At 39.3% G+C, this 26108-nt stretch overlaps 1 protein-coding gene and 1 pseudogene across 1 annotated transcript in view; one reads left to right on the top strand and one right to left on the bottom strand.

Moving 5' to 3' along the window:
• The window catches only part of Herc6 (HECT and RLD domain containing E3 ubiquitin protein ligase family member 6), a 70993-nt gene that overhangs the window by 17632 nt on the left and 27253 nt on the right, over window positions 1-26108 (top strand). The window contains exons 6-13 of the mRNA XM_021164082.3: window positions 1082-1209; window positions 3918-4054; window positions 4510-4583; window positions 7694-7812; window positions 8666-8725; window positions 15790-15883; window positions 16621-16810; window positions 22023-22177. Coding sequence (XP_021019741.1) covers window positions 1082-1209; window positions 3918-4054; window positions 4510-4583; window positions 7694-7812; window positions 8666-8725; window positions 15790-15883; window positions 16621-16810; window positions 22023-22177 — 957 coding nt within the window. The remainder of the gene's footprint in view (window positions 1-1081; window positions 1210-3917; window positions 4055-4509; window positions 4584-7693; window positions 7813-8665; window positions 8726-15789; window positions 15884-16620; window positions 16811-22022; window positions 22178-26108) is intronic.
• On the bottom strand, window positions 13900-14141 carry LOC110296439 (small ribosomal subunit protein eS27-like pseudogene; annotated as a pseudogene).

The raw sequence follows: 26108 nt of genomic DNA, 5'->3' as shown, positions 1-26108 counted from the left end.
TTAGAGGTAAATGGGAAGGGGAATATAAGGAAGAACCCCATGAGGTGGGGGGACTGGGAGGGAAGGCAACATGTAAATAAATGAGGGATGAAATTAATTAATTAATTAATTAATAAAAAGTAGCTAGTTCTTCTTTTCTTAGCCTTATTGGAATACAGTTCACAAAGTTATAGATATGCCTGGTGTATATATAGTATATGTGTCGAAAAGATATCTTTCTCTTCCTTAAATGATAGAGAGGGAGAGGGAGAGGGAGAAGGGGAAGAAGATGAAGAAAAGAAAAGAATTATGAAAATATTTAAGATATACTCAACATTTATTTTATTATTTTTAACTCTATCTCTATCCTCCTCCTCCTCCTCTCTCTTTCTGTGTTTCTCTCTGTGTGTTTCTCTCTCTCTCTCTCTCTCTCTCTCTCTCTCTCTGTGTGTGTGTGTGTGTGTGTGTGTGTGTGTGTGTGTGTGTATGTGTACATGAGTGCAAAAGGAATCAGTTTCCTTGGAGCTGGAGTTACAGGTGGTAGTAAATGGCCTGATATGGATGATGGAATCAAACTCTGGTTCTCTGCCAAGCAGTACATGCTCATAATGCTGAGCCATCTTTACAGCCCCTCCCTTAGCAAATCTGAGTATGTAATACACTCTTAACATATTCAAAGTGCATAATTTTAAAGGAAATTCCATAAATAAATTTGTAAATAATATTTGGAATAATAATATAAATATTTTTGAATAAGTCATGAAATTTTATAAATATATAATAAATATAATTTTAATGTAAATGGTTAGATACATAAATATTCAAAATGCCCTCATAATTAGGTTATCTAAAACCCCCAATATATGCTAATAGTCATCATGTTCTACATGCATGAGGTTGATTAGTCTCATCAACTTATATTTTAAAAAAATATAAATAATATATACATAAATAAATGATTTTGAAATAAATTTATAGAAATTTATCCCATAAATCAAATAATAAATGACACAAAATTTCACATATCACTTTCATACTAATATCTTGTGATAGTTTACCTTTAAAAACATGAAATAAATCTGGTTCCCTATTTCTTAAACAGGAGGGACAAGTGTTTACATTTGGAGGCAATAGCTCTGGACAGCTACAGCCCAGCCCCAGGAGTGGGAGAAGAGGCCCACAACTCATAGAAGGAATTGGTGGCTGTGTTTCACAGATAGAGTGCGCAAGGTAACGGACCTTTTTAAAAAGTTTGAATAGACAGTTTTGTGCTTATTACATAGAAACTCCAAAACACATGGCTCTGCTTTTAATAATGATTTTTTTCTTTGAAAATTTATTTCTTTAAGATACATTTTAATTTAAAATTTTCATTTCTATTAATAATTATATAAGAAATAATTATTAGAAGTTTACTACATATAGACTGCCTTACTCTGATTAGAAGGTAGGAGAGAATTAAACGGCAAAGGTGGGGTTGTTTGCCTGTTTAAGTTGATGAGACTAATTAATCTCATGCATACAGGACATGATGATGATTAGCATATATTCAGGACTATAGATAACCTAATTATAGGGCATTTTGAGTATGTATGTATGAATGTATGTATGTATGTATGTATGTATGTATTTAACCTATTGCATTAAAAAATGAAAGTCTTCCATTTAGAACACATAGAATAAAATATGGGACCCAGAAGTAAATTTACACAGATAGGGCTACATAGTATTTGATTGGAGAAAAACTGAAACAAAATAAGTCCCTCCCTATTCAACAAATGGTGCTAGCAAAACTGGATATCCACCTGTATAAAAGTGAAACTAGATTTATATTTCTTACTCTGCAAAAGTTAGCTCAAAGTTAGCCTGAAAGATGCTCTGTGGTTCAAATGCTCTCAGTGCAAGTATGAGGACCAGAGATCACATCCCCAGGACCCATGTCAGTGGCAGTGGATGTGGCATTCTGCCTGTAATTGTAGCCTTGGAAGGCTTCCCCAAGAGCCTAGTCATGTCTACAGTCTTTGGATGTGTTCATTAATAGACATTACCTTAGTGAAGAAGGAATAAAAGCATTGGAAGAAGGTTCTTGACATGAGCTCAGGAACCCAACAAGCTCACAAATACATTTGCCCTCAGTCATGTGTATGCATACCTACATGCACAGACACCACACACACACACATGAGCATCATACATACACAACTCAAGTGGACTAAAACCTTAATTTGAATGCCAAAGCCCTGAAAATGCTAGAGGGAGACAGGAGGAAAACGTGTCAAGATGCAGGCAGAAAGTAGTAGAACTTTCTGAAGGACTCCAGGGGAATAGGAATAGCTTGAAGAATTAACAGTTGAACTGAATGGAATTTAAAGGCTTAAACAAAGCAAGGAAACCTATCAGCAGAGTTAACAGACAGCCTTCAATGGGAGAAAATCCTTGCCAGCTACTTCAAACAGAAAGCTAAAACCTAGACCATGTGAAAAACACAAACTGCTGCTAATCACCAAGCCATTAATTGAGCAGAAAGGTCTCACAATAAGCAACACACATAACCATGAACATTTTTAGGCATGTTTACCATCCCTAGCTTTCAGGGAAATGCATATGGAAACCAATTTGAGATTCTACCTCACTCAGGCAACCCTTACCCATGTCAGACCAGCTGTCACCAGGAAAAAAAAGCAAAAGGAATCTTGGTGAGGGAGAGAAAAAGTCAGTGCTGCTGGGGGTGCAAACTGGTGCAGTCACCATGGAAATCAGGAGAGAGATTCCTCAAGCTGTTAAAAGTAGAGTTACCATTTGTCTCAGCTGTACCACTCCTTGGCATGCACTCAAAAGACTCTGATATCTTACCACAGAGGCTCTTGCAAACTATTCACAAAAGACAGAAAATAGAATCAGCTTAGGTGTCTCTTGATAGATGGATAGGTCATGAATACATGATATACATATTCAGAGGAATTTTCTTCAGCTATCAAGAAAAAAAATGGGATATACAGTTTCCAGGAAAATGAATAAATCTAGAAATTACTATTTAAGAGAGATGACTCAGGCTTAGAAAGATGAGTGCATGTACTGTCTAATGCAGATCTTAGCTTTTACTGTTTGTCTGTGTGTACATGTGTGGGTGAGAGCGTGATAGGTCATAAAACTATAAAGGGGACCAAAAAAGGAGAAAAGAAGTGTTAAGGAAGGTGGGCAATGGAACACATGTGACAAGAAAGCAGAAAGAAGATGCCAAAGAGGTGGAAGGATAAAGGAGCAGGGACACAGAGAGATATGAGCAGAGATGGCAGAAGGGACTAATAAAAACAAGTGTTTGACACAGCATCGTGATGAAGCCTGATATTTTCTATGCTGTTTTTAAAATTAAGAATAAATAAATAAAATACATGATATGTAGCACAACTGGTGGAGTGCTTGCCTACCACTCAGTGAGTCCTGGTATAGATCCCTAGAACCACATATACTGGGTATGGTGGCAGTGGTCTCAGCTGTAGTGATGGTGGTGATGGTGGTGGTGGTGGTGGTGGTGGTGGTGATGGTGGTGATGGTGAGCTTTGCCTCTAATCCCAGCACAAAGGAGGTCAAGGCAGAAGGGTCAAAAAGTCAAGATTATCCTTGGCTACATGAAGAGATGGTGGCAAGCCTGTTTTATATGAGATTCTGTCTCAACACAGAACCAAAAAAAAAAAAAAAGCCACATAGTAGGAACCATAGTAAATCCCCACCACAAATAGTATCTTTACTATTACTAGTATGTTAATACCACCTCTTCAGGGATTGAAGGAGTTCTAGTACTCTGCAATACTAATACTGTAATGAGACAGCTGGCTGTATGGTGAAGGTAAATCTGTCATTTCCATTTCTTTTTAAACTCATGGGTGTTTGGTTCTTTGGACTATCATATTGTCACTGTATTGTATTTTATATTGTAGTTATCACACCATTGCATATGTCTACACCACCGGTCAGGTGGTATCTTTAGGCCATGGACCAAGTCACACAAGCAACCCAACTCATCAGGAGGCCCCCGCGGAGAACTCTGACATTACCTGCCTGCTAGCTGCAGAGGGTATGAGTATTTCCACTAGCTCGTGACTGATGGACTGAAGGAGACATCGCATTCAGTCTTCTTTCACAGGATCCCACTGAGCTATGATTTTGGTTCTTAGTGCTTTTAACTTAAACTGTTGAATCTTTTTCCTGGAGTAATAGGTAATCATTTCTAAAGATTTAAGTAATTCAAAAGACATCAAATTAGTTAATTATATAAACAACATGGTTTGCTACATTCAAGCAAATAGTTAAGCAAGTTAACCCTGATTCATTATGCAAGGGCCTAGACAACTATAAATGTTTATTGAATGAATAAATAATATTTGATCTGGTCAAAATTAATTCTTATGCTATTTGTAGTCAGAATTTAGGAGAGTATACATTTCTAACAAATGAATACATTTAACTTAGTTATATATAGGTTTATTTTTCCCCAGTAAAACTTTGAACATGGATCTCTTAATTTTATAGACCTTGTGGATATTGAAGTCAAAGACATTTTTGCTGGAGCACACGCCAACTTTGTGACAACTCGTCGGGTATCAGTATGTGTTATTCCTTTTTAGACTTATTTTTCCCCTCTAGATTTCAGGAATTCTTTCTTTCCTGGTGCTGGGGACTCAAACCCAGAGCCTTGTGTATGCTAGGCAAGCGCTTTCTTCTGAGCTGTACCCACAATTCCCTAAATTTCAGAGTATTGTTTGAGACAGTATATTATTCATTTTCAGATCTCTTACTAATGTGTTCCTCTATTAAAATGGTGGAAATGTCAACAAGACCTTGTCTCCAAAAATGAACAGAGGGCTGGGGATGTAGCTCAGTGGGAGATTACTTGTCTTGAGTGCAAAATCAAGAGCCCTGATTTCATCCCAAAATAGGAATGGCAGGAGAAAGATGTGGGCAATGAGGGGCAGGCTTAAGACAAAAGAAGAGAGGGAAGATGGGGCAGGGGAGATGCCTGAGACAGAGGGGAAGAAGAGGTACAAAATCAGGCTACCGTGCACAGTTGGGAAAGCAGGGGAGGAACCAAATAAAAAGATGTGAAAGAATGGTTTCTTATTTGGGAACTAGGAGGCAGCTTTTTCCAGAGAAGCATCTCTGCAGGAAAGTCAAGACAGACAAGCACAGAGTTTAATTTTAACAGATAGCAATAAACCCTGGTGTGGGGTCAATGCAAGAAGAGGAGAGGAAGTGGAAACAAGGATTTTGACAACAGAGACATTTTAACAAGAAAGTAAAATTAAAAGATAATGGGATGGTTTCTCATGAGTGGCAGAAGAATGTCCCAAAGCAGGAGAGAGAAAACAGAGTCCAGTGCTATAGCAGTTCTTCTCACTGTGGCTGTAATAAAACACTGTGACCAAAAGCAAACTGGAGATGAAAGGGTTGAACTGGCTTACAGCTTACTAGTCCATCATGAAGGGAAGTCAGGGTAGGATCTCAGGGCAGGAACCTGGAGGCAGGAACTGAAATAGAGACCCTGGAGGAACACTGCTTACTGTCCTGCTGTGGGTTGTTCTGTTACTTTTCTTATATAGCTCAGGCTCATCTGCTTGGGCATGAAACCAACTACAGTCACCTAGGCCTCACCCATCAATCATTCATCAAGAAAATGCTCTATAGAAGCAAAAAACATAGGCCAGTCTGATAGAGCCAGTTCAATTGAGATTCCCTAAGCTTTATGTCAAGTTGAGAGAATGTAGTGTAGAATTGAGATGTCTAAGGAAAGAAATATGCTGTTGTGGCTGCAGATGAGGGTGAGTTGATGCATAATACTGCTTGATGACCAAAGCTGATGTGAGAGTGAGAGAAGCAAAGGAATGTGGGGGAAGGCAAGGAGAGGAGCAATGGTTGTGTCAGAGTAAGATAAGCAACTGTCTTTGGAAGTGCCCATGTGGTATTTGTGATCACAGATTGAATGTGGTTGGCCAGCACGATGGGCAGTTGTCTTCAGTGGTGTCAGGCATTGGGAACTGACTTTGGAGTTATCCAGACTTGAACATAATGAAAGAAGGAATTTTCAGTCCAATAAGGGAAGCCTAAAGGAGTTGTGGGAGTGATTAGAAGAGTGAAGAGTAGGAACTAAGCTTGTTTCAGAGTAACGAGATGATCGAAGAGTGAGATCTGATGCCATGGTTAGAGAGACTGTTCTGAATGGGTGCTTAAAAATGGAGCAATTGTTAGTGTAAAAGTCCAGTTTATGCCCTAGACATAAGTTTGTGCTTTTTAAGTAAGGGTCATTTTGCATTCTAACAATCATTTGGTTCTGTCTGTAGACATTTTAGATTGGTATGCTGACAGTGACTATTACTAGCTTCTAGTGGGTAAGGGCTAGGAACAGTGAGTACTAAATATCTTACTATGTGTAGTATCCTTCACAACAAAGAATTATCTAACCCCAGGAGTCAATCACTTCAGTTTGGAGTTTAGCTACTCCTGTCAGGAGTAGCTAAAATGAGGTGAGAAAGGAGTTGAGGTGAGATTGGGAGCTGAGATGTTGAAGCAAGAGACAGACTTCTGTCATCACCTTTGAAGTTGTCAAGAATGAGAAGAGGGAGCATGAGGACAGGAGCAGTGGTCAGCACAAGTGACAAGGAGCTTGTGAAGTTTTCAAGGAGAAGCTAGGGACTTTGAAGAGGAAAATAAATGATACATAAATGCCAGTAGGGGGCAGATGGTTGTACTGAGATGCTTAGATACAAGAGAAAATAAACCCTTGTGATTGGTAAATTTCCAAACCACTGGGATTTAAATCAAAGTGCTCAGATAGGAGCTGGAAACGTGGCTGAGTCTGAATAAAATCCTGGCATAGAGCCCATCACCAGCACAGTGGGTAGGCACACCTGAAGCATTCTATTTGTACATATTTTCCCAGAGGATTTTATTTGATTGAAGAAAAGTAGTGTATGTGTGTTTGTGTGTGTGTGTGTGTGTGTGCGTGTGTATGTTTGTAGTGTCACTCTTGGCTATATAGTGAGACCCTATCTCAAACTACATATAAGATTGTGTATGTGGCATTTGAAACCCAATGCCTACAATTTTCTGTGGCATTAATTGCATTCATAATGTCATTAAGTATCATCACTGTTTCTCAAACATTTTAATCATCACAAGCAGACACCTCATATCTATTAAATAATAATTCCTCATTCCCTGGCCTCCTCAGTCCTAGCTAATTTCTTCTTTATTTCTATAAGGTTGACATACTTTATATAAATGTAATCATAAAATGTCTCCTATTTTTTAATTGATTTATTTCCATTTAGCATGGTCTAGAATACACCTACATTATATTAGAGTATCACTTTCAATGCTGAGTAATATTTCACTGCATATTATATCATCACATCGAAAATGCATTCATATGTTGATCGCTATTATGGCCGTTTGAATGATGCTAAGATGAATATTGATTTATAAGCACCTATCAGTCTCTATTTTTAATCTTTTATTGCATTATTACACTTTTTAAAATCCAGACCAAGCAAAATGGCACAAGTTAGGAAACAGAATGTTCATCCTGAAGCAAAAGCTCAACCCACCAAACACCTATGCAAGAGGACAAGCCCTGCGTGTGCCTGGCACTTTACTGATTGTCACTCAAAGTGTATGTGCATTCCCCTGGTCATTTTTGTCTTTATTTTCTTCCTTAAAGCGTACTAGGTCTACAGGTGTTTCCATGAAAATCCTGCCAGAAATAATCCGAATCAACCAGTCTCTGGTAAAGAAATGGAGAGCAGCAAACAAAAGAAAAGATCGGGAAGATGCCAAAAGGTGACTCAGCTTGATGACTTAGAGTCCCTTCTGTGATTCTGAAGTCCTAATCACTTTGTCCTAGCTGTGAGAGAGAAGGTTTAGCTTTGTCCTAACAGAATTTACATTTTGGGAATGATTCTCTTTTATTACCTTTTGGTTGGATTGGTCATTGATATGCATGGTAATTAATAATTTATTTAATATAAGAGCTACAGGGAGAATGTACATGGCGTGTACCTTTCTAAGTAAGGGAGATGTATGAATGGGTCTTAGCAGCAAGTTGTACTGCTTTTGGGTCTTCATAGTTGATTAACTCACGGTCAGAATTTAGGCCTTTAGTGTAACTGGTTGTATTCATTATTTAAATGCAAATGCATAGAAAAATAACTATAAAGAGTTTTGGTGATACTCATTAGTGACATCTATAAGTTATGTGCTCATAATGTGGATATTAATAATGAGTCTAGAGCTCTATTTTTATATAAGATAAAGGAGGCTGTAGGTATTTCTATCCTGCAGCCCGCAGGTCACATGAATCCTAGGATACCTATAAGTACTGCTCAACACATTTGCATATGACAGTGGTTCTCAACCTTCCTAATGCTGTGATATTTTAATACAGTCCCTCATGTGTGGTGATCTCCAACCATAAAATTATTATTTTTGCTACTTCATAATTAATTTTGCTACTATTATGAATCATAATGTAAATATTTGGTATTCCCAATGGTCTTAGTCCACCATTATGAAATTGTCATTTAACCCCCCAAAAGAGGTTGCAGTTCACAGGTTGAGAAGCAGTGGCATATGGCAATGTCACCTCACAATGTCCAAATGTGACTTTGCCCTTGTCTTGTTATTATGTTTGCAGAGAAATCAGCTTGATATTTTCATCTTCTGCTTGTTTGACAGCGAGCTTTCTGAAGAAAAGGTAAAGCTTCAGTGGAATTTACCTTTATCTAAAATACTGGGGGCCGTTTACAAGGAAACTTATAGAACCAAATTGAGTGTGAATTTTGTCAGCACATGGATTCCAACATAGAGAATTCTCTGGTTGATAAAAGATTCTTTCATGCTATAAACTAACTCCTCCATATTCCTCCCTCTGTTGTTTAATTGGAGGGAATGGCATTTTAGTCAGCCTCTTTATATCTACAGATAAACAGCTGTACTTAAACATGCTTTACTATCTCAAAACCAGGACTCTCATGTAGGCCAGCTGGCCTTGATCTTGCTGTGTAGATGAGGAGGACGCTACATATCTGACCCTCCTGTCCTCATCTCCTAGCAGCTAACATTACCTAATAGTTTAAGTAATTCTTTTAATGTTCAGTGTTTGGGCCATCTATATCTCTTGGGAATCTCTCTCTCTCTCTCTCTCTCTCTCTCTCTCTCTCTCTCTCTCTCACACACACACACACACACACACACACACACACACACACACACTCACACGCACACACACACACACGATCTATATTCCCAGAAATTCCATCAAGTTTTTTTCTTCCTTTGCATGTGTCTTAATTATGGTTACTATTGCTGTAATGAAAGAATATGACCAAAAGCAATTTGGAGAGAAAAGGGTTTGTTTAGCTTATGGTTACAAATCACTGTTCATCATTGATGAAAGTCAGGATAGGAACTCAAGCAGGGCAGGAACCCGGAGGCAGTATCTGATTCAGAGGCCATGGAGGGGTGCTTCTTAATGGCTTGATCCTCAGGACCTCCTCAGCTTAATGTCTTACAGATCTCAAGACCAGCAGCTCAGGGGTGGCCCAACCCAAAATGGCCTGGTCCCTACCTCATCAGTCACTAATGAAGAAAATGCGCTATAGGATTTCCTACAGCTTGATCTTATGGAAACATTTTGTCAGTTGAAGCTCCCTCCTATCTGATGATTCTAGTTTGTGTCAAGTTGATATAAGACTAACCATCTGTGTGTGTGTGTGTGTGTGTGTGTGTGTGTGTGTGTGTGTGATGCTTGTGTATATAAAGGTGAAAGCCATCAAAGGATATTGAGTATCTCTTGCTATGCAGCTTTTATTTCATTTTATTTTTGTAACAAGAGCAAAGCAGCACTAGAACTAGTTGGTAAGATTCTGTTGGAGAAGACCACATGCCTTGGATGGATGATATTGAGAAATCAAGTTGAAATCGAGCTATAAGAATCTTCCCTGCTGGATGGTTTCATATACGGAAATCCATCAACGTAATCCATTATATAAGCAAACTTAACGACACAAACCACATGATCATCTCATTAGATGCTGAGAAAATATTTGACAAAATCCAACACCCAATCATGATAAAAGTCTTGGAAAGATCAGGAATTCAAGGCCCATACCTAAACATGATAAAAAGCAATCTACAGCAAACCAGTAGCCAACAGCAAAGTAAATGGTGAGAAGCTTGAAGCAATCCCACTAAAATCAGAGACTAGACAAGGCTGCCCACTTTCTTCCTACCCATTCAACATTGTACTTGAAGTCCTAGCCAGAGCAATTCGACAACAAAAGGAGATCTAGGGGATACAAATTGGAAAAGATGAAGTCAAAATATCACTTTTTGCAGATGATATGGTAGTATATATAAGTGACCCTAAAAATTCCACCAGAGAACTCCTAAACCTGATAAACAGCTTCAATGAAGTAGCTGGATATAAAATTAACTCAAACAAGTCAATGGCCTTTCTCTACACAAAGAATAAACAGGCTGAGAAAGAAATTAGGGAAACAACACCCTTCTCAATAGTCACAAATAATATAAAATGCCTTGGGATGACTCTAACTAAGGAAGTGAGAGATCTGTATGATAAGAACTCTAGTCTCTGAAGAAAGATATTAAAGAAGATCTCAGAAGATGGAAAGATCTCCCATGCTCATGGATTGGCAGGATCAATATAGTAAAAATGGCTATCTTGTCAAAAGCTATCTACAGATTCAATGCAATCCCCATCAAAATTCCAACTCAATTCTTCAACTAATTAGAAAGAGCAATCTGCAACTTCATCTGGAATAACAAAAAAAACTAGGATAGCAAAAACTCTTCTCAAGGATAAAAGAACCTCTGGGGGAATCACCATGCATGATCTAAAGCTGTACTACAGAGAAATTGTGATAAAAACTGCATGGTACTGGTATAGCGACAGACAAGTAGACCAATGGAATAGAATTGAAGACCCAGAAATGAACTCACACCCCTATGGTCACTTGATCTTTGACAAGGGAGCAAAAACCATCCGGTGGAAAAAAGCATTTTCAACAAATGGTGCTGGCACAACTGGAGGTTATTATGTAGAAGAATGCGAATTGATCCTTTCCTATCTCCTTGTACTAAGGTCAAATCTAAGTGGATTAAGGAACTCCACAAAAAACCAGAGACAATGAAACTTATAGAGGAGAAAGTGGGGGAAAACCTTGAAGATATGGGCATACGGGAAAAATTCCTGAATAGAACAGCAATGACTTGTGCTGTAAAATTGAGAATCGACAAATGGGAACTCATAAAATTGCAAAGCTCCCGTAAGGCAAAAGACACGGTCAATAAGACAAAAAGGACACCATCAGATTGGGAAAGGATCTTTACCTATCCTAAATCAGACAGGGGACTAATATCCAATATATATAAAGAACTCAAAAAAATGGACTCCAGAAAATCAAATAACCCCATTAAAAATGGGGCTCAGAGCTAAACAAAGAATTCTCACCTGAAGAATACCAAATGGCTGAGAAGCACCTGAAAAAATGTTCAGCATCCTTAATCATCAGGGAAATGCAACTCAAAACAACCCTGAGATTCTACCTCACACCAGTCAGAATGGCTAAGATCAAAAACTCAGGTGACAGCAGATACTGGAGAGGATGTGGAGAAAGAGGAACACTTCTCCATTGTTGGTGGGATTGCAAGCTTGTATAACCACTCTGGAAATCAGTCTGGAGGTTTCTCAGAAAATTGGACATAGTACTACCAGAGGATCCCACAATCTCTCTCCTGGGCTTATATCCAGAAGATGTTCCAACCGGTAAGAAGGACAAATGCTCCACTATGTTCATAGCAGCCTTATTTATAATAGCCAGAAGCTGGAAAGAACCCAGATGCCCCTCAACAGAGGAATGGATACAAAAAATGTGGTACATTTACACAATGAAGTACTACTCAGCGATAAAAAGAATGAATTTATGAAATTCCTAGGCAAATGGATGGACCTGGAGGGCATCATCCTGAGTGAGGTAACCCAATCACAAAAGAACTCACATATTATGTACTCACTGATAAGTGGATATTAGCCCAGAAACTTAGAATACCCAAGATATAAGATACAATTTGCTAAACGCATGAAACTCAAGAAGAATGAAGACCAAAGTGTGGACACTTTGCCCCTTTTTAGATTTGGGAACAAAACACCCATGGAAGGAGTTACAGAGCCAAAGTTTGGAGCTGAGATGAAAGGATGGACTATCTGGAGACTGCCATACCCAGGGATCCATCCCATAATCAGCTTCCAAACACTGACACCATTGAATACACTAGCAAGATTTTGCTGAAAGGACCCTGATATAGCTGTCTCTTGTGAGGCTATTCTTGGGTCTAGCAAACACAGAAGTGGATGCTCACAGCCAGCTATTGGATTGAACACAGGGCCCCCAATGGAGAAGCTAGAAAAAGTACTCAAGGAGAAAAAGGGATCTGCAACCCTATAGGAGGAACAACAATATAAACTAACCAGTACCTGCTGGAGCTAGTGTCTCTAGCTGCATATGTATCAGAAGATGGGCTAGTTGGCCATCAGTGGAAAGAGAGGCCCATTGGTCTTGAAAAGTTTATATGCCTAAGTACAGGGGATCTCCAGGGCCAAGAAGTGGGAGGAGGGGGAGGAGAAGGGGGGTGGAGGACACGGGGGACTTTTGGGATAGATAGCATTGGAAATATAAATGAAGAAAATACCTAATTTAAAAAAAATGATTCTTCCCTGCTGGCTAGTTTTATAGCCTAAGAAGGGCACTGTAGGCTTCTAGGGAAGAAAAGATAAACAGCTGTGTACCCTACAAGCTATAATACCAATCTGTTTTACAAAGCATGTCTATTTGTGCAGTAGAACACTACTGTTAATGGCATAACCAGCTGTTCTCTTGACTGGATTAGAGATGCACTCTATGGAGGCAAAGCATTGGTAGTGTTGTAAAGCTGGCCAAAAATCATATAAAATAGACCCTATGGAGGAACTAGAAATGCTGTTTAACTAGCATGGGATATCACCAAACTGCTTTTTTGAATATTTATAATTATATTCAGAAACAAATGCTACTGTAAGCCTTAAAAAAAGTTTCCCTGCCCCCAAAGTGATTGCTGGTAAATGCAAAAATTCATGACTGCACAAAGTCCCTAGAATAAGTGATGCATGAATGCTCAGTTTTAAAGAAGACACTCATGCCATTCCCTGTAAGCTCAGGGAACATCACATAATACAGCAGCAAAAACAAAGAAAAAAAATGTTCATGGGTGAAAAGATCTGCGAAATACTATGTTCTGGGCAAGACACAGCCATTATGACAACAAACTCCCCAGGGCTGTGGCTGCCTGAACTGGGTCTAGATGAGAATTGTGCATCAGCACTCAGGCATGGGAGGAGGATAGGCTTGGGATGTTGGATTGATTCAGGGACAGTGGGCATCAGTGCCTTCAGCTGCAAACCCATGCCTGGCTCCACCATGATCGTTGTAATCCCATACTTACATGGATATCCCACATTAGACAGGGTCAGAAACAAAACAAAATGCAACGCCCAAAAGTCATGAATCTGGGAAAGGGACTCTCCAGGACACAATGGCCCCTTTTTACTTCAGACTTATGCTTATTGCACATAGGAGAATTGTCTATACTAAATTTAGGAGTTAATGCCCTATCAGCTCAAAATATGTCAAATTGGTATATCGCTTATTTCCAGGTGAAATCACCTAAAGCATGATAACTACAGAAGAGATTAACCACATTATCTGGCTTGTTTCATTTTTGGTTTTGTTTTGTTTTGTTTGTTTGTTTTTCTTTTTTTTATCCAAAATGTGTTTATTGGGAAGGTTCCCACTCATCTTGAATCAGGGGCTTTCAGTGCTGCTTCCCCTTGAAGGAGCATCCTTCTGTCAGCCTTGCTTTTCTATCTGTAGGCTTACAGAGGACAGTGGAACAGCTAATACACGAGACTATAGTTTGTGCATGGCTAAAGACCGTGGTGATTTTATAGCATCCTGGGCATTTTATATCCATAAAGATGGAATTGGGCTCTGCACCAGGCACTTTTTCTTGTGTTTCCTCTTCTTTTCTTCTGGAGAGCAATAAAGGAGATCCTTTGCAAGGCATGTTCTTGTAGGGCCATCTTCACAGCCGGGAACTTTTGTTTTTCTACATGTAGCAAGCAATAAATAGTTAAGGGCTGAGCAAAAGGTGTGTGAGGGAAAGGAGAATGGTAAGTGGAGTTGTGAGGATCCTACATAGATAGTCACTGAAGTAGCCCCTTTAAACACACACACACAGACACACACACACACACATGCCTCTTCTACACATATCCTTAAGAGTTATTATCTTAGTCTACCCACCCATTTATCATATCATTCCTTCACAAACATATTGTTCTTTGTCTAAAAAAGTATAAAACATCATATTTTTGTCATTTCTTTGGATTTATCTTGTTCCTATGTACATACAATTTTAATAAAACTTGTATCTCTTTTTCATGATAATCTTTCTTTATGTTCATTGAATGTAAGAGAATCCTTTATACTTACTGAGTTCTTAGGCCCACCTTAAGTTTCCATAGGGCCAGCAGCAAGGCAGAAGTGATCTCTTCCTCTTCTACAATACTATCTTTTTAAAGAAGAAAAAATATCCATGAGCACTTTTTGGGAGTTTTAAACTTCCAGGTGATGGCTGCAAAGGAGAAAGAATTTTGTAGAAATATTTACAGTTATAATTTGTGTAAATAGTTCTAGTATCAATACTGATACTTAATTCAGCAAACCCAAAATATGTGTTGATGATAGTTTTTTAAAGCTGTTAGACTTGCTGCATGCTGGTCATGGAATGTGACTAAATCAAACTGCCAAGTAAACAATATCTGGGCAATATTTTAATGTAGAAAAGGGTCAAGGTTGAGACGAACTGGGTAAATATTGCTAGAATCTAGGACTGGTAGAACTATCAAGGACAGGATTTTGAGGTAAGAGATTCAAAGTTTCTCATTGCACAAACTGTGTGTTCATGTTTCCGTTAATGAGTTCATGTATCTTTCAAAACATTTCTAAAACAAACTGTCAAACCTCTGCTGACAAGGTCTCTGGGCATAGTGGAACCACTATTATTTCATCACCCACCCCTAATGTAACTGCAGAAATGTAAATCTTAAGAAGATATGGTGGTTAGACACAGTGGTGCATTCCTGTAATCCTAGCACTTGGAAGCTGAGGCAGGAAGATCACAAGTTCAAGACCAGCCTGGGCACACTAAGACTTTGTCTCAAAAAGTAATCAATGATAAATAAATAAGTACACAGATAAATAATTAAACAGAAATGGCACCATATGCAGAGAGTAAACAATTGAGTCTGTGGAATAGACTGATTGTCGGGATAGATAGTCCTTAGACTTATTTTGTAGAATCTTGGTAGGGATCAGCTTGTAACTTTGTGGTAGAGTAGGGGTTCAATCCTAGTACCATAAAATTTAATTTAATTTAATTTAAAAAATAAAATCCTGCTAAAATTGCAGCCTATTAAATTTTACCAATTCAGATATAACAAGTTATAGTTTATTCCTTTTTAACAAGAATAGATCTATACACTTCTGTGTTGCTCTAGTCTATTATTTCGAAAATAGGTGAGCTTTAAATAAAGTTATTATTTTGTGTGTGCTAAGACAAAGACCAAATAATATCATATGGAGTTTTAAAATATTCTTTTCCCACCTGTTTATGTGTTTTTAATGCTTATTGTATTCATAGAGATGCTGGAGAAAATAATTTCATTGATGTGGATTTAAAACTGGCAAGAGATGTCTTCAAGAAGTTAACAACAGAGAAATGGATTTCTTCCTTGGTAACAGCCACTATTTATTTCGCTTATCTGGGATACCACACAATCACACTTCTTTGTAGGAATAAATATAACAGCAGCTTAGTTTTGGTGGGAGGTGGGTAATAAGGACTTGTGCGTGGGGCTGAACAGAGGGCTAGTTACCATTATAATGGTATTTTAGTCCAGACATTGTGATAGGTGGTGGCATTTACTTTTTTATTAAACCATTAAATGCACAAAAGATATAGTCTTTTGTTTTCAATATGAAGAAAGTAATACTGAGACATGAAGCTTCTTTCTAGCAATGCACATGGAAAGGACAGGGGTTTGGGAAGCAGGATACCCTCTCTGGTGAATGATTAAAAAGCTCAAGGTCTGCTTTGAGATGAATCTTGGGTGCAGCCTTCTGAGTAATGGACTTCGCATGTGTGCCACTGCAACTAGCTTACAGAAATATTTCTGAAGAACTTTGCATTAGTTTCAAACCGACTATTCACTGTGTACATCCATCTACATGTGATTTCACTTTAGTTCCTTCATGTCCCATAATATAAAATGAGCAGATGGATCACTCAAGGACTACCTCAAGGGTATGTGAATGAAAAGGCTGACCATGATTCATCAATAGGTTCCAGAAGGACTAAGTGAACTTTCTAATTGGAAGATGATGAAAGGAAACCTGCAGCTACAACTTGTAGTCATTCAAAATACTGTATCTTCTGTAACTTGGCCTTGCTCTTTGTTCCTTTTGACCACAGATAACCACATGTCTTGAGGAGGATCTGCTCAGAGATCTTCCATACAGTTCTCCACACCACGACGCTCTACTGGTTTTTCTTTTGCTCCCAGAATGTTCCATTATGCACGATCCTAAGAACTGGAAGACCCTGGCATTTGAATTTGCAAAAGTTATTCATAAAATGGATCCACAGTCATTAGCATTTCTGAGTAAGTTTTATATCATTTTACAAATATATTCTGTAGAATCACTTTTGAAGTAGAAATCATAGCAAACATTGGAGAGATTTCATGATACTATTTTAGTGAAGGGTATGTGAAGTTTTGTAAAGATCAATCCAAAACTATTATACCCGCTACACTTCTCACCATACAAAGCAAGTATTGTTCTTACACTTTGTTAGACATACAGTGCCAGTCAAGATAAATCATACTTTATAATTTTTGATTACTATTTGGAAACCTCAAACATTTAACCAATAGTGACAAAAAGCAATGGTAAACTTTTTATCACTGGGTCTGTGCCTGGAGCTGATCCTGTGCTACAGTGCTCCATACCCAAATATTTATGGGAGAGAGTGGGTCTCCCAGGAGTGCTATACATCTGTGAGCACACGTAAGACCACCATTTCTGCTCAAAATCCTGGCCCATGAGGACCCACCCAGAGCCATCAGAACACAGGAGCCAAGGAATAGCCAGAGACATGATCCTTCAGGTTTCTGTCTGCACTCTGGAGCTGCACCCTGTGACACAGCTCTCCATATCCAAAGTCCTTCCAGAGAGAACTGGTCTCCAGGAGTACTGACACACAGGTTTGCAGGAGGGACAAGACACAGTCAGAGACAGCAGGACCAGTTAATACCAGAGATAACCAGATGGCAAGAAGCAAGGGCAAGAACATGAGCAACAGAAACCAATGCTACTTTGTTGGGAATTGGGCTATGGAAAGACAGGTGGTCTCCAGTTGAGCTGAAGTTTGAACCCCAAAGGGTGATAATTCACCTACATGACACGGTAGGCATTCCCTCATGCTCCCGGAACTCTGGCTCCTGCCTAAGATACCACCTCCCACAGCCCCCACAAGAGAAGCATGGCTAGAAGTCACATAGGCCAAGATTCTGACCTTCAGGCTAAACTCCTTCCCAGGTACCTAGCAACAGTAAAGACCATAAAAGGGGCTGTTAGGCCCCCATCTTGCTCTTGCTCTTAACTCTTACTTCTCACTCTCTTACCTCTTATACTCTCTCTCACCCCCTCTCTCCTCTCTCTTTGTCTTCTCCTCTCCTCACCTCTCTTTCTCTTACTCTCTCTTTCTCTCTAGCCTTCCCCCCCTTACCTTCTCTAGTTCCCCTTGCCTTTCTACAATAAATCTCTAAAACCATAGAGAGTCTCTGTGTTCCAGTCAAGACTGCACTCGCTCTCTCAGGTGTTGGGAACTTCTCTTCTCTCATCTATCTCTCCCATAACTCCGAGGCTCTAGGAAAGTAGCTCTAGGAATCCCAGGTAGGGCTGCCCCTTGCCACCCCACCCCCTGAAACATGGGTCAGAGGCTTAGATGCTCATCCAGGGATGAGTGGAAGATAGACAGCAGCTCTCCCACGCCTGACAGACTAGAGAATAGGTAAAACTCTGGCGGGGTGTGGATCTCCCCTTTCCCAGGGCAACCTCTGGGCTGCTTCCCCTCCCCAGGGCATCCCATGAGCCCCCTTATTATTTCCCTACACTACTTGGCATCATTAGAACCCAGTTCTCCCACCACAGTGATCCCTGGTTACCCCAACACACCAGAAAAGCAAGACTCTGATTTAAAATCATATCTCATAATGATGATAGAGAACTTTAAGAAGGACATAAATATCTCCCTTAAAGAAATACAAGAGAACACAGGTAAACAGGTAGAAGCCCTTAAAGAGGAAACACAAAAATCTAATAGAAGAGAAAGTGGAGAAAAGCCTCGAACACATGGCCACATGGGAAAAGTTATAAATGGAACACCAGTGGCTTATACTATAAGAACAAGAATCCACAAATTCCCATAAAATTGCAAAACTTCTGTAAGGCAAAGGATACTGTCAGTAGGCCAAAATTGCAACCAACAGACTGGGAAGAAAATCTTTACCAATCCTACACCCAAAAGAGGAATAATATACAGTATATACAAAGAACTCAAGAAGTTAGACTCAAGAGAAACAAATGAACCTATTAACACATGGAGAACAGAAATAAACAGAGAATTCTCAACTGAGGAAACTCAAATGGCCAAGATGCACCTAAAAAAATGTTCTACATCCGTAGTCATCAGGGAAATGCAAATCAAAGCAACCCTGAAATTCCACCTCACACCAGTCAGAATGGCTAAGATTAAAAACTCAGGTGACAGCAGATGCTGGTGAGGATGTGGAGAAAGAGGAACACTCCTCCATTGTTGGTGCAATTGTAAGCTGGTACACCCACTCTGGAAGTCAGTCTGGCGGTTCCACAGAAAATTTGACATAGTACTACCTAAGGACCCAGCTAATACCACTCCTGGGCATATACCCAGAAGATGTTCCACCATGTAATATGGGCACATGCTCCACTATGTTAATAGCAGCCATATTCATAATAGCCAGAAGCTGGAAACAGCCCAGATGTCCCTGAACAGAGGAGTGAATACAGAAATTGTGGTACATTTATACAATGGAGTACTACTCAGCTATTAAAAACAATGCTTTCATGAAATTCTTTGTCAAATGCATGGAATTTGAAAATATCATCCTGAGTGAGGTAACTCAGTCACAAAAGTACACACTCACTGATAAGTATGCACTCACTGATAAGTGGATATTAGCCCAAAAGTTAAGAATTCCCAACATTCAATTCACAGACCATATGAAGACCAAGAAGAAGGAAGACCAAAGTGTGGGTGCTTCAGTGATTCTTAGAAAAGGGGACAAAATACAGGAGGAATTATGGAGACAAAGTGTGGAGCAGAAACTCCCAGGAAAAGCCACCCAGAGACTGCCCCACCTGGGGATCCATCCCATATACAGTCACCAAACCTGGAAGCTATTGTAGATGCAGGGAAGTGCTTGCTGAGAGGAGCCTGATATGGCTGTCTCCTGAGAGGCTTTGCCAGAGCCTGACAAATACAAAGGCAGATGCTTGCAGCCAACATTGAACTGAGCAGGGGGTCCCTAATGGAGGAGTTGGAGACGGGACTGAAGGAGCTGAGGGGGATTGTAACAGTGTCAACAGGCCAGACCACCCTCCTCCCCCAGAGCTCCTGGGAACTGGACCACCAACCAAAGAGTACAGATGGAGGGACACATGGCTCCAGCCACATATGTGGCAGAGGATGGCCTTGTTGGATGTCAGTGGGAGGAGCAGCCCTTGGGCCTGAGGGTGTTCGATGCCCCAGTGTAGGGGACTACAGGGCAGGAAGATGGAGTTGGTGTGTGGGTAGGGGAGTACCCTCATAGAGGTGGGGGTAATGGGATAGGGGATTTTCGAAGGGGAGACCTGGAAAGAGGAAACCAATTGAAATGTAAATAAAGAAAATGTTCAATGAAAAAACTTCTTATCATTGTTATTTTATTCAAACTATGGAATTTTTCATAATTTTAAGTGATCATTGAAGGTCTGATACTTAAAAAATACAACGCTATATATAAACTACCCCAGTGCCATCTTAGAAGGAGTTACAGACTCAGATTTTTATGTGTAACCATGAAAACCTCCTTTTATGACAGTTAAGATGGATAAGTGGGTAAATGTGCTCAGCACCCACATGGAAAGCTAGTATGGTATGTGTACCTGTAAACTCAGAGCTGCAAGGAACAGAGAAAGAAGAGCTGAGGTTTGCTGGCTAGCATACTAGGTCTAGATTCAGTGAAAGACCATCTCTTAAGAGAACAAGGCATAGAATAATAAATCAAGACACTGGACATCCTGCTCTGTCCTTGGTGTGTGTGTGCCTACAAATGGGCACACACATGTGCATATACCACACACACACACACACACACTGTCTCTTATAACAACCCTCTCTCAAGAACTACCAATTATTGCTTAAGGTTAAACCATGTCTTAAAGTTCCCACCACTTTACCATTTCCAATGCACAGGCCTAGAGGAACAAACTCTCGCTGTTCCAGAACATGGAATGTGCTATGGATAGTTGCTTCCATTCTTCTACTGCTGTAGTAGTAGTAACCTGTATTTCTTTGATGTATATAAACTTACACTTACAAGAAAAATGCAAGGAAGTACAGTTACAGAATTAAATGATTAAATTGTCCATGCATCATTATTAATGGAATGAGCAGTGTGTTTTAAAATTAAATATAACAATTTTATGTGTGTGTACTTTAACTGAACTTATGTGCATTACATGTGTGTCAGAGCTGGTGGAGTGTAGGAGAGAGTAACATATGTTCTAGAACTGGAGTTACAGACAATTGTGAGCCATCGTGTGGGTGCTGGCAACGGAACCTGGTTCTTTGCAAGAGCAGAAAGTGCCCTTAACCATGGAGCCATCTCTCCAGCCCCATATTTGCAGGTTTTAAAAGAGATATTTTCTGGGTGTGGGGGTGAACATCTGTAATTCCAGACCTTGTGATGTAGAGGAAGTGGACCAGGAGTACAATGCCAGCCTTGACTATATAGCAAATCAGAAGCCTGGACTACTTAAGACATTTTCTCAAAAAAGAAAGTGCTTTTTTTCTTGATATAGGAGTCATATTTCAAAAGTCCTAATCCACTCATAAATTAAAAAAAAGATTCCCATGTCCCTACCATCTCCTCTTTAAAAATACCAAAATCCAGTGTATTCTCAACAATATTAAAAGTGAGGTGTAATCTACCTAAAATAAGTGTATATCCATATGTGACAGCTGTTTATGTAATCTGAAAATAGGCATTACTTAGTTTTTAGGTAGAAATATCAGTAACATTGCATGGTATTCATCTGTATATTTTCAGATATTTGTGGCTGTTTGACAAAATTGCTAATTTGGAAGTAATGAAGTCAGTACATGATCTTAACCTCAGCACCCAGATGATCAGGCAGGAAGCTTGGTAGATGTTCGGGGCCAGCCTGGGCTACAATATTAAGGGCTACATAAAAATGTCCTATCTCAGAAACGTCAAATCAAACAACAGAATCAAAGAAAGGATGATCATTCACTTCATCATAATTATTAACAATTTTCTTCAAATTCTGAATTTGAGTTTCTTTAATTTTAATAGATTAAAGTTTTGGTCTACATTTGTTGAATAGTGTGTTGTTTGTGATAATATCCATAGAAGAATTGTTTTATGGTTATGATGGTAGATATGGGAAACATCGTCTATTTCTTGTCTTAAACATCCCAGAAAAAACTGAGGAATTTAAGGGATGAGAAGAGGAATACATTCTCATGTTTGGTTTTCACACCCTCAGGAACATGTTGGGCATCTTTGGAAGTTTCTTCTCTGAACATACTGGTTCAGATGCTAAAGAAAGCCATCATCTCTCAAATACAGTATGGAGTTGCAACCGAGCAGTATATTACTAATATTAAAGTTCTTTTAGAAGTGATAAAAGAAGTGCACAAGGTAAATTCTCCTCTTAAGGAATTGTATATACCAATTTATTAAATAATAAATTATTATTATTATTTAATTCCTTATTTCTCAGTCAATTACATTTTTAAAAATACTTGAAATTAAAATATGATGATATAATTTCTCCTTCTCTTTCTTCTCAAAACCCCTTCCATGTCTCCCTGACATTTCTCTTAAATTCGTGGACTCCTTAAATATTTTTTTACATATATGTATAAATGCATATATTTATCAGCACAACCTGTTGGGTCCAATTAGCATTGCTTCTATGTATATGATTTCAGGTCAAATTTTGGTTAGTATTAAATAACCAATTGGGGGGATCATCCCTGGAGATAAGTAATATTCCCTTTCAGCAGTCCTTGGGTTGACTGTAGTCTTTTTTGTAGGGGTGGAACCCTGTGACTGTTCTGCTGTCTGCAGTAGCATGTTTATAGGTATTGTCATTGCTTCATCCTCATTTTGGTAACCTCAGTATTAAGGTCTCATTGATGTAGCTTCCCTTTCATTTCTAGGAAATGCTATCATACGCCAGACTTCCTGACCCTCTACCTTTTATAATCTTTTCACCTCCTCCTTCACAGTGTTCTCCAGAACTTTGATATAGAAGTTGTAGATGGGCCTTGGCGAAACATGGTCAGTTGTTCTCTGCAATTTGACCAGTTGTAGTTTTTTCTGTAATGGTCTCCATTTGTTACAAAGAGAAGTATGTTTGATGAGGGTTAAGAGATACAATTATCTGTGGATACAAGGATAGTTGCTAAGAATGCAGTTAGGAATTATGCTGGTCTAGTAAAGTAGGCAGTAGTAGGCTCTTCTCTAAGACTGACCTCACTAGTTCTGGGTAATTGGTTAGATTTCCAGTACCAGGCATGGTCTCCCTCCTGTTAAAAGAGCCTTACATCCAATTGGAGAGCTGCTGGTTACTGCCAGGACTTGTGTACCACCTTTAGAGATCTATCTTGCTGTACTGGTCGTGATGTGGAACATAGGCATCATGACTGGGTAGGGCTGTGGTAGCTTCTCTCCCTTGGCAGCTTCCATAGTATGTTCTGAGACTTCTGAGACTATAAAAACTGGAGAGGGCTTTCTGATCATATCTTCATCTAATGCTGTTTGTCCAGTGTCTGAATATGGTGTTTTCACCCTCTGGGAAGCAGCCAAAGGCAGCAGCAATAGCCTATATTATTTGGGGAGTCTCTTGAGCTACCCTGACCAAAACTCAAAAGGAAGTTTCTTATTCATAGCACTGGAGTTTTTGTTAGATAGTCTATAGCCCTTGTGGGGAGCATTCAGAGTCCAAGTGACATAATTCTCTCTCTCTCTCTCTCTCTCTCACACACACACACACACACACACACACACACACACACACGCGCATGCAGGCACACACATACATGCATGTGTGTAATTGTAGGTTAATATAAAATAAAGTGATTTCTTATGGCTTTTTCAAACATCCTTAATGTCATTTTCAATGCCCTGTAACATCTTTTTCTCTATTGATACCTGTCCCCTCTCTTATTAAGGTCTCTCAGGATTTCGCATTTCTCCTTTCATATCTCTTGTATCTGATTATTCCTCTTTCAAGTTTTGCTTTTCTTTCACTCTATCCTCATAGTCCCCTTTTACTATCCTGGTTTCTGTGATTTCTTCATGTTCTATGCTCACACCTAAATATTTGGGCAAGGATATATGGATAAGATAAAACTTGTGACATTGCCTTTCTGAGTCTGGGTTACCTCACTCAGCATAATCATATATAGCTCTATTTACATGAAAATTTCACTTTTATTTAGAGTTGAATAATATTCAGTAGTGTATATACACCACATTGCATTTTCCACTCATAAATTTAAGGACATTTAGGTTGTTTCCATTTTCTAGCCATTGTAGACAGCATGGCAATGAAAATGGTCAAGGAAGTATCTGTGGAGTAGGGTATTGTGATATTTTGAATGAAAATGGCTCCACAGGCTTATATGTTTAAATACTTGTCCTGCAGTTGGTGGCTGTTTAAAGATGATTATAAGATATGGTCTTGCTGGAGAAGTATGTTACTTGGAGAAGTAGCCTGGGGGCAGGCTTCAAAGATTCCTTTTTGTGATCAAAATGTATGAATACATACATACATACATGCATACATACATACATACATACATGTGGTATATTACCTATTCCTGTTCCATGTCCTTATGGACTCCAACCTTCTGAAGCAATAATCATAGTTAAATGCATTATTTTATGTTTTTTTGGTCATGATATTTTGTCCTTTGGGCATATACTAGCAGTTCTCAATCTGTCGGTCACAACCTATCTGGGGGTTCCAATAACCATTTCACAGGGTTCACCTAACACCATTAGAAAACAGAGATATTTGCATTATGATCCCTAACAGTAGCAAAATTATAGTTATGATGTAGCAAGAAAAATAATTTTATGGAATTTGGTGCATTAATCTGTCATTTCATTGTTCTGTTAAGCTGACTTGCATTCACAGTTATAACTGAAAAGAGCTGGATTTTGTGAATGATTTTGTTTTTCATCCTGGATAGTTTCTTGTAAATTCCTTTCTTTCCATATTGGTAGTGTTTGATTTTCCTGGAGAAAAGTAAAGATACTTGGAGGTTAATAAAGAAGTTAATAAGAATTGTTCCAGTGCTGATGTAAAAAATAATTTTATGGTTGGAGGTCACCACAACATGATGCACTATATTAAAGGGTCATAGCACTAGGGAGGTTGAGAACCACTGGCATATATCAAGGGGTGGTATAGCTGGCTCATTTGGTGGATTTATTTTTGGCTTTTTGAGGATTCTCCACACTGATTTCCCAGAATGGTTGCACCAATTTGCAATTCAACTAACAGTGAAAGAGAGCTCTCCTCTCTGCAGGTCTCTCTGGGTCTGTTGTCATCTTCCTTAATGATCTTAGCCCTGTGACTCGAGTAAGATGAAATCTCAAAATTGTTTTGAGAACATTTCTCTAACTCCTAAGGATGATGAGCTATTCTTTTTTTCAGATGTTTCTTAGACATTTTTTTTTTTTTTTGGTTTTTCTAGACAGGGTTTCTCTGTATAGCCCTGGTATAGACCAGGCTGGACTCAGAAATCCGCCTGCCTCTGCCTCCTGAGTGCTGGGATTAAAGGCGTGCGCCACCACGCCCGGCCAGATATTTTTATTTATTTGCTTGAGAACCCTTTTTTCAGACCCATAGCTCATTTTCTAAAATTATTTTATATATTTATATTCCAGCCATTGCCCCTCCTTCAGGTCCCCTATCCCACAGATCCTTATCCTCCTCCTCCTTGCCTCTGAGAGGGTGCTTCCCTCCCTTCCAGGCATCCTTCTTCCTTGGGGCCTCAAGTATCTCAAGGATTAGGTTCACCTTCCCTCACTGAGGTCAGACCAGGTAGTCCTCTGATATATATGTGCTAGGGGCCACTGACCAACATGTGTATTCTGCCTGGCTCGTGTATCAGTCTCTGGGAGCTCCCACGGGTCTGGGTTAATTGACACTGTTGGTCTTTCTATGGAGTTCCCCTCCCCTTCAGTTTCATCAGTCCTTCCCCTAATTCAACCATAGGGGTTCCAGACTTCAGTGCAGTGGTTAGGTGTAAGTATCTGTGTCTGACTCAGTCAGCTGTTGGTAGGGCCTCTCAGAGGACAGCCATGCTAGGCTCCTCCTGTCTGTAAGCACATCAAGCATCAGTAATAGTGTCAGGCCTTAGCGTCCCCCCATGAGATGCATCTTAAGTTGGGCCGATCACTGGACTGCTTCTTCTTCAGCCTCTTCTCCATTTTTGTCCCTGCAGTTCTTTTAGACAGGAACAATTCTGGGTCAGAAATTTTGACTGTGGGTTGATAACTCCATCGATGGGATTACTACAACTCATTTTTAAATTAGATTATTTATTTTCTT

The sequence above is a fragment of the Mus caroli genome, unplaced genomic scaffold (genome assembly GCF_978045245.1).
Source record: "Mus caroli unplaced genomic scaffold, Mus_caroli_1 scaffold_7, whole genome shotgun sequence".
Classification (NCBI taxonomy): domain Eukaryota; kingdom Metazoa; phylum Chordata; class Mammalia; order Rodentia; family Muridae; genus Mus; species Mus caroli.
Note: the sequence above shows the minus strand (reverse complement) of the source record. Positions and strands in the feature narration are given on the sequence as shown.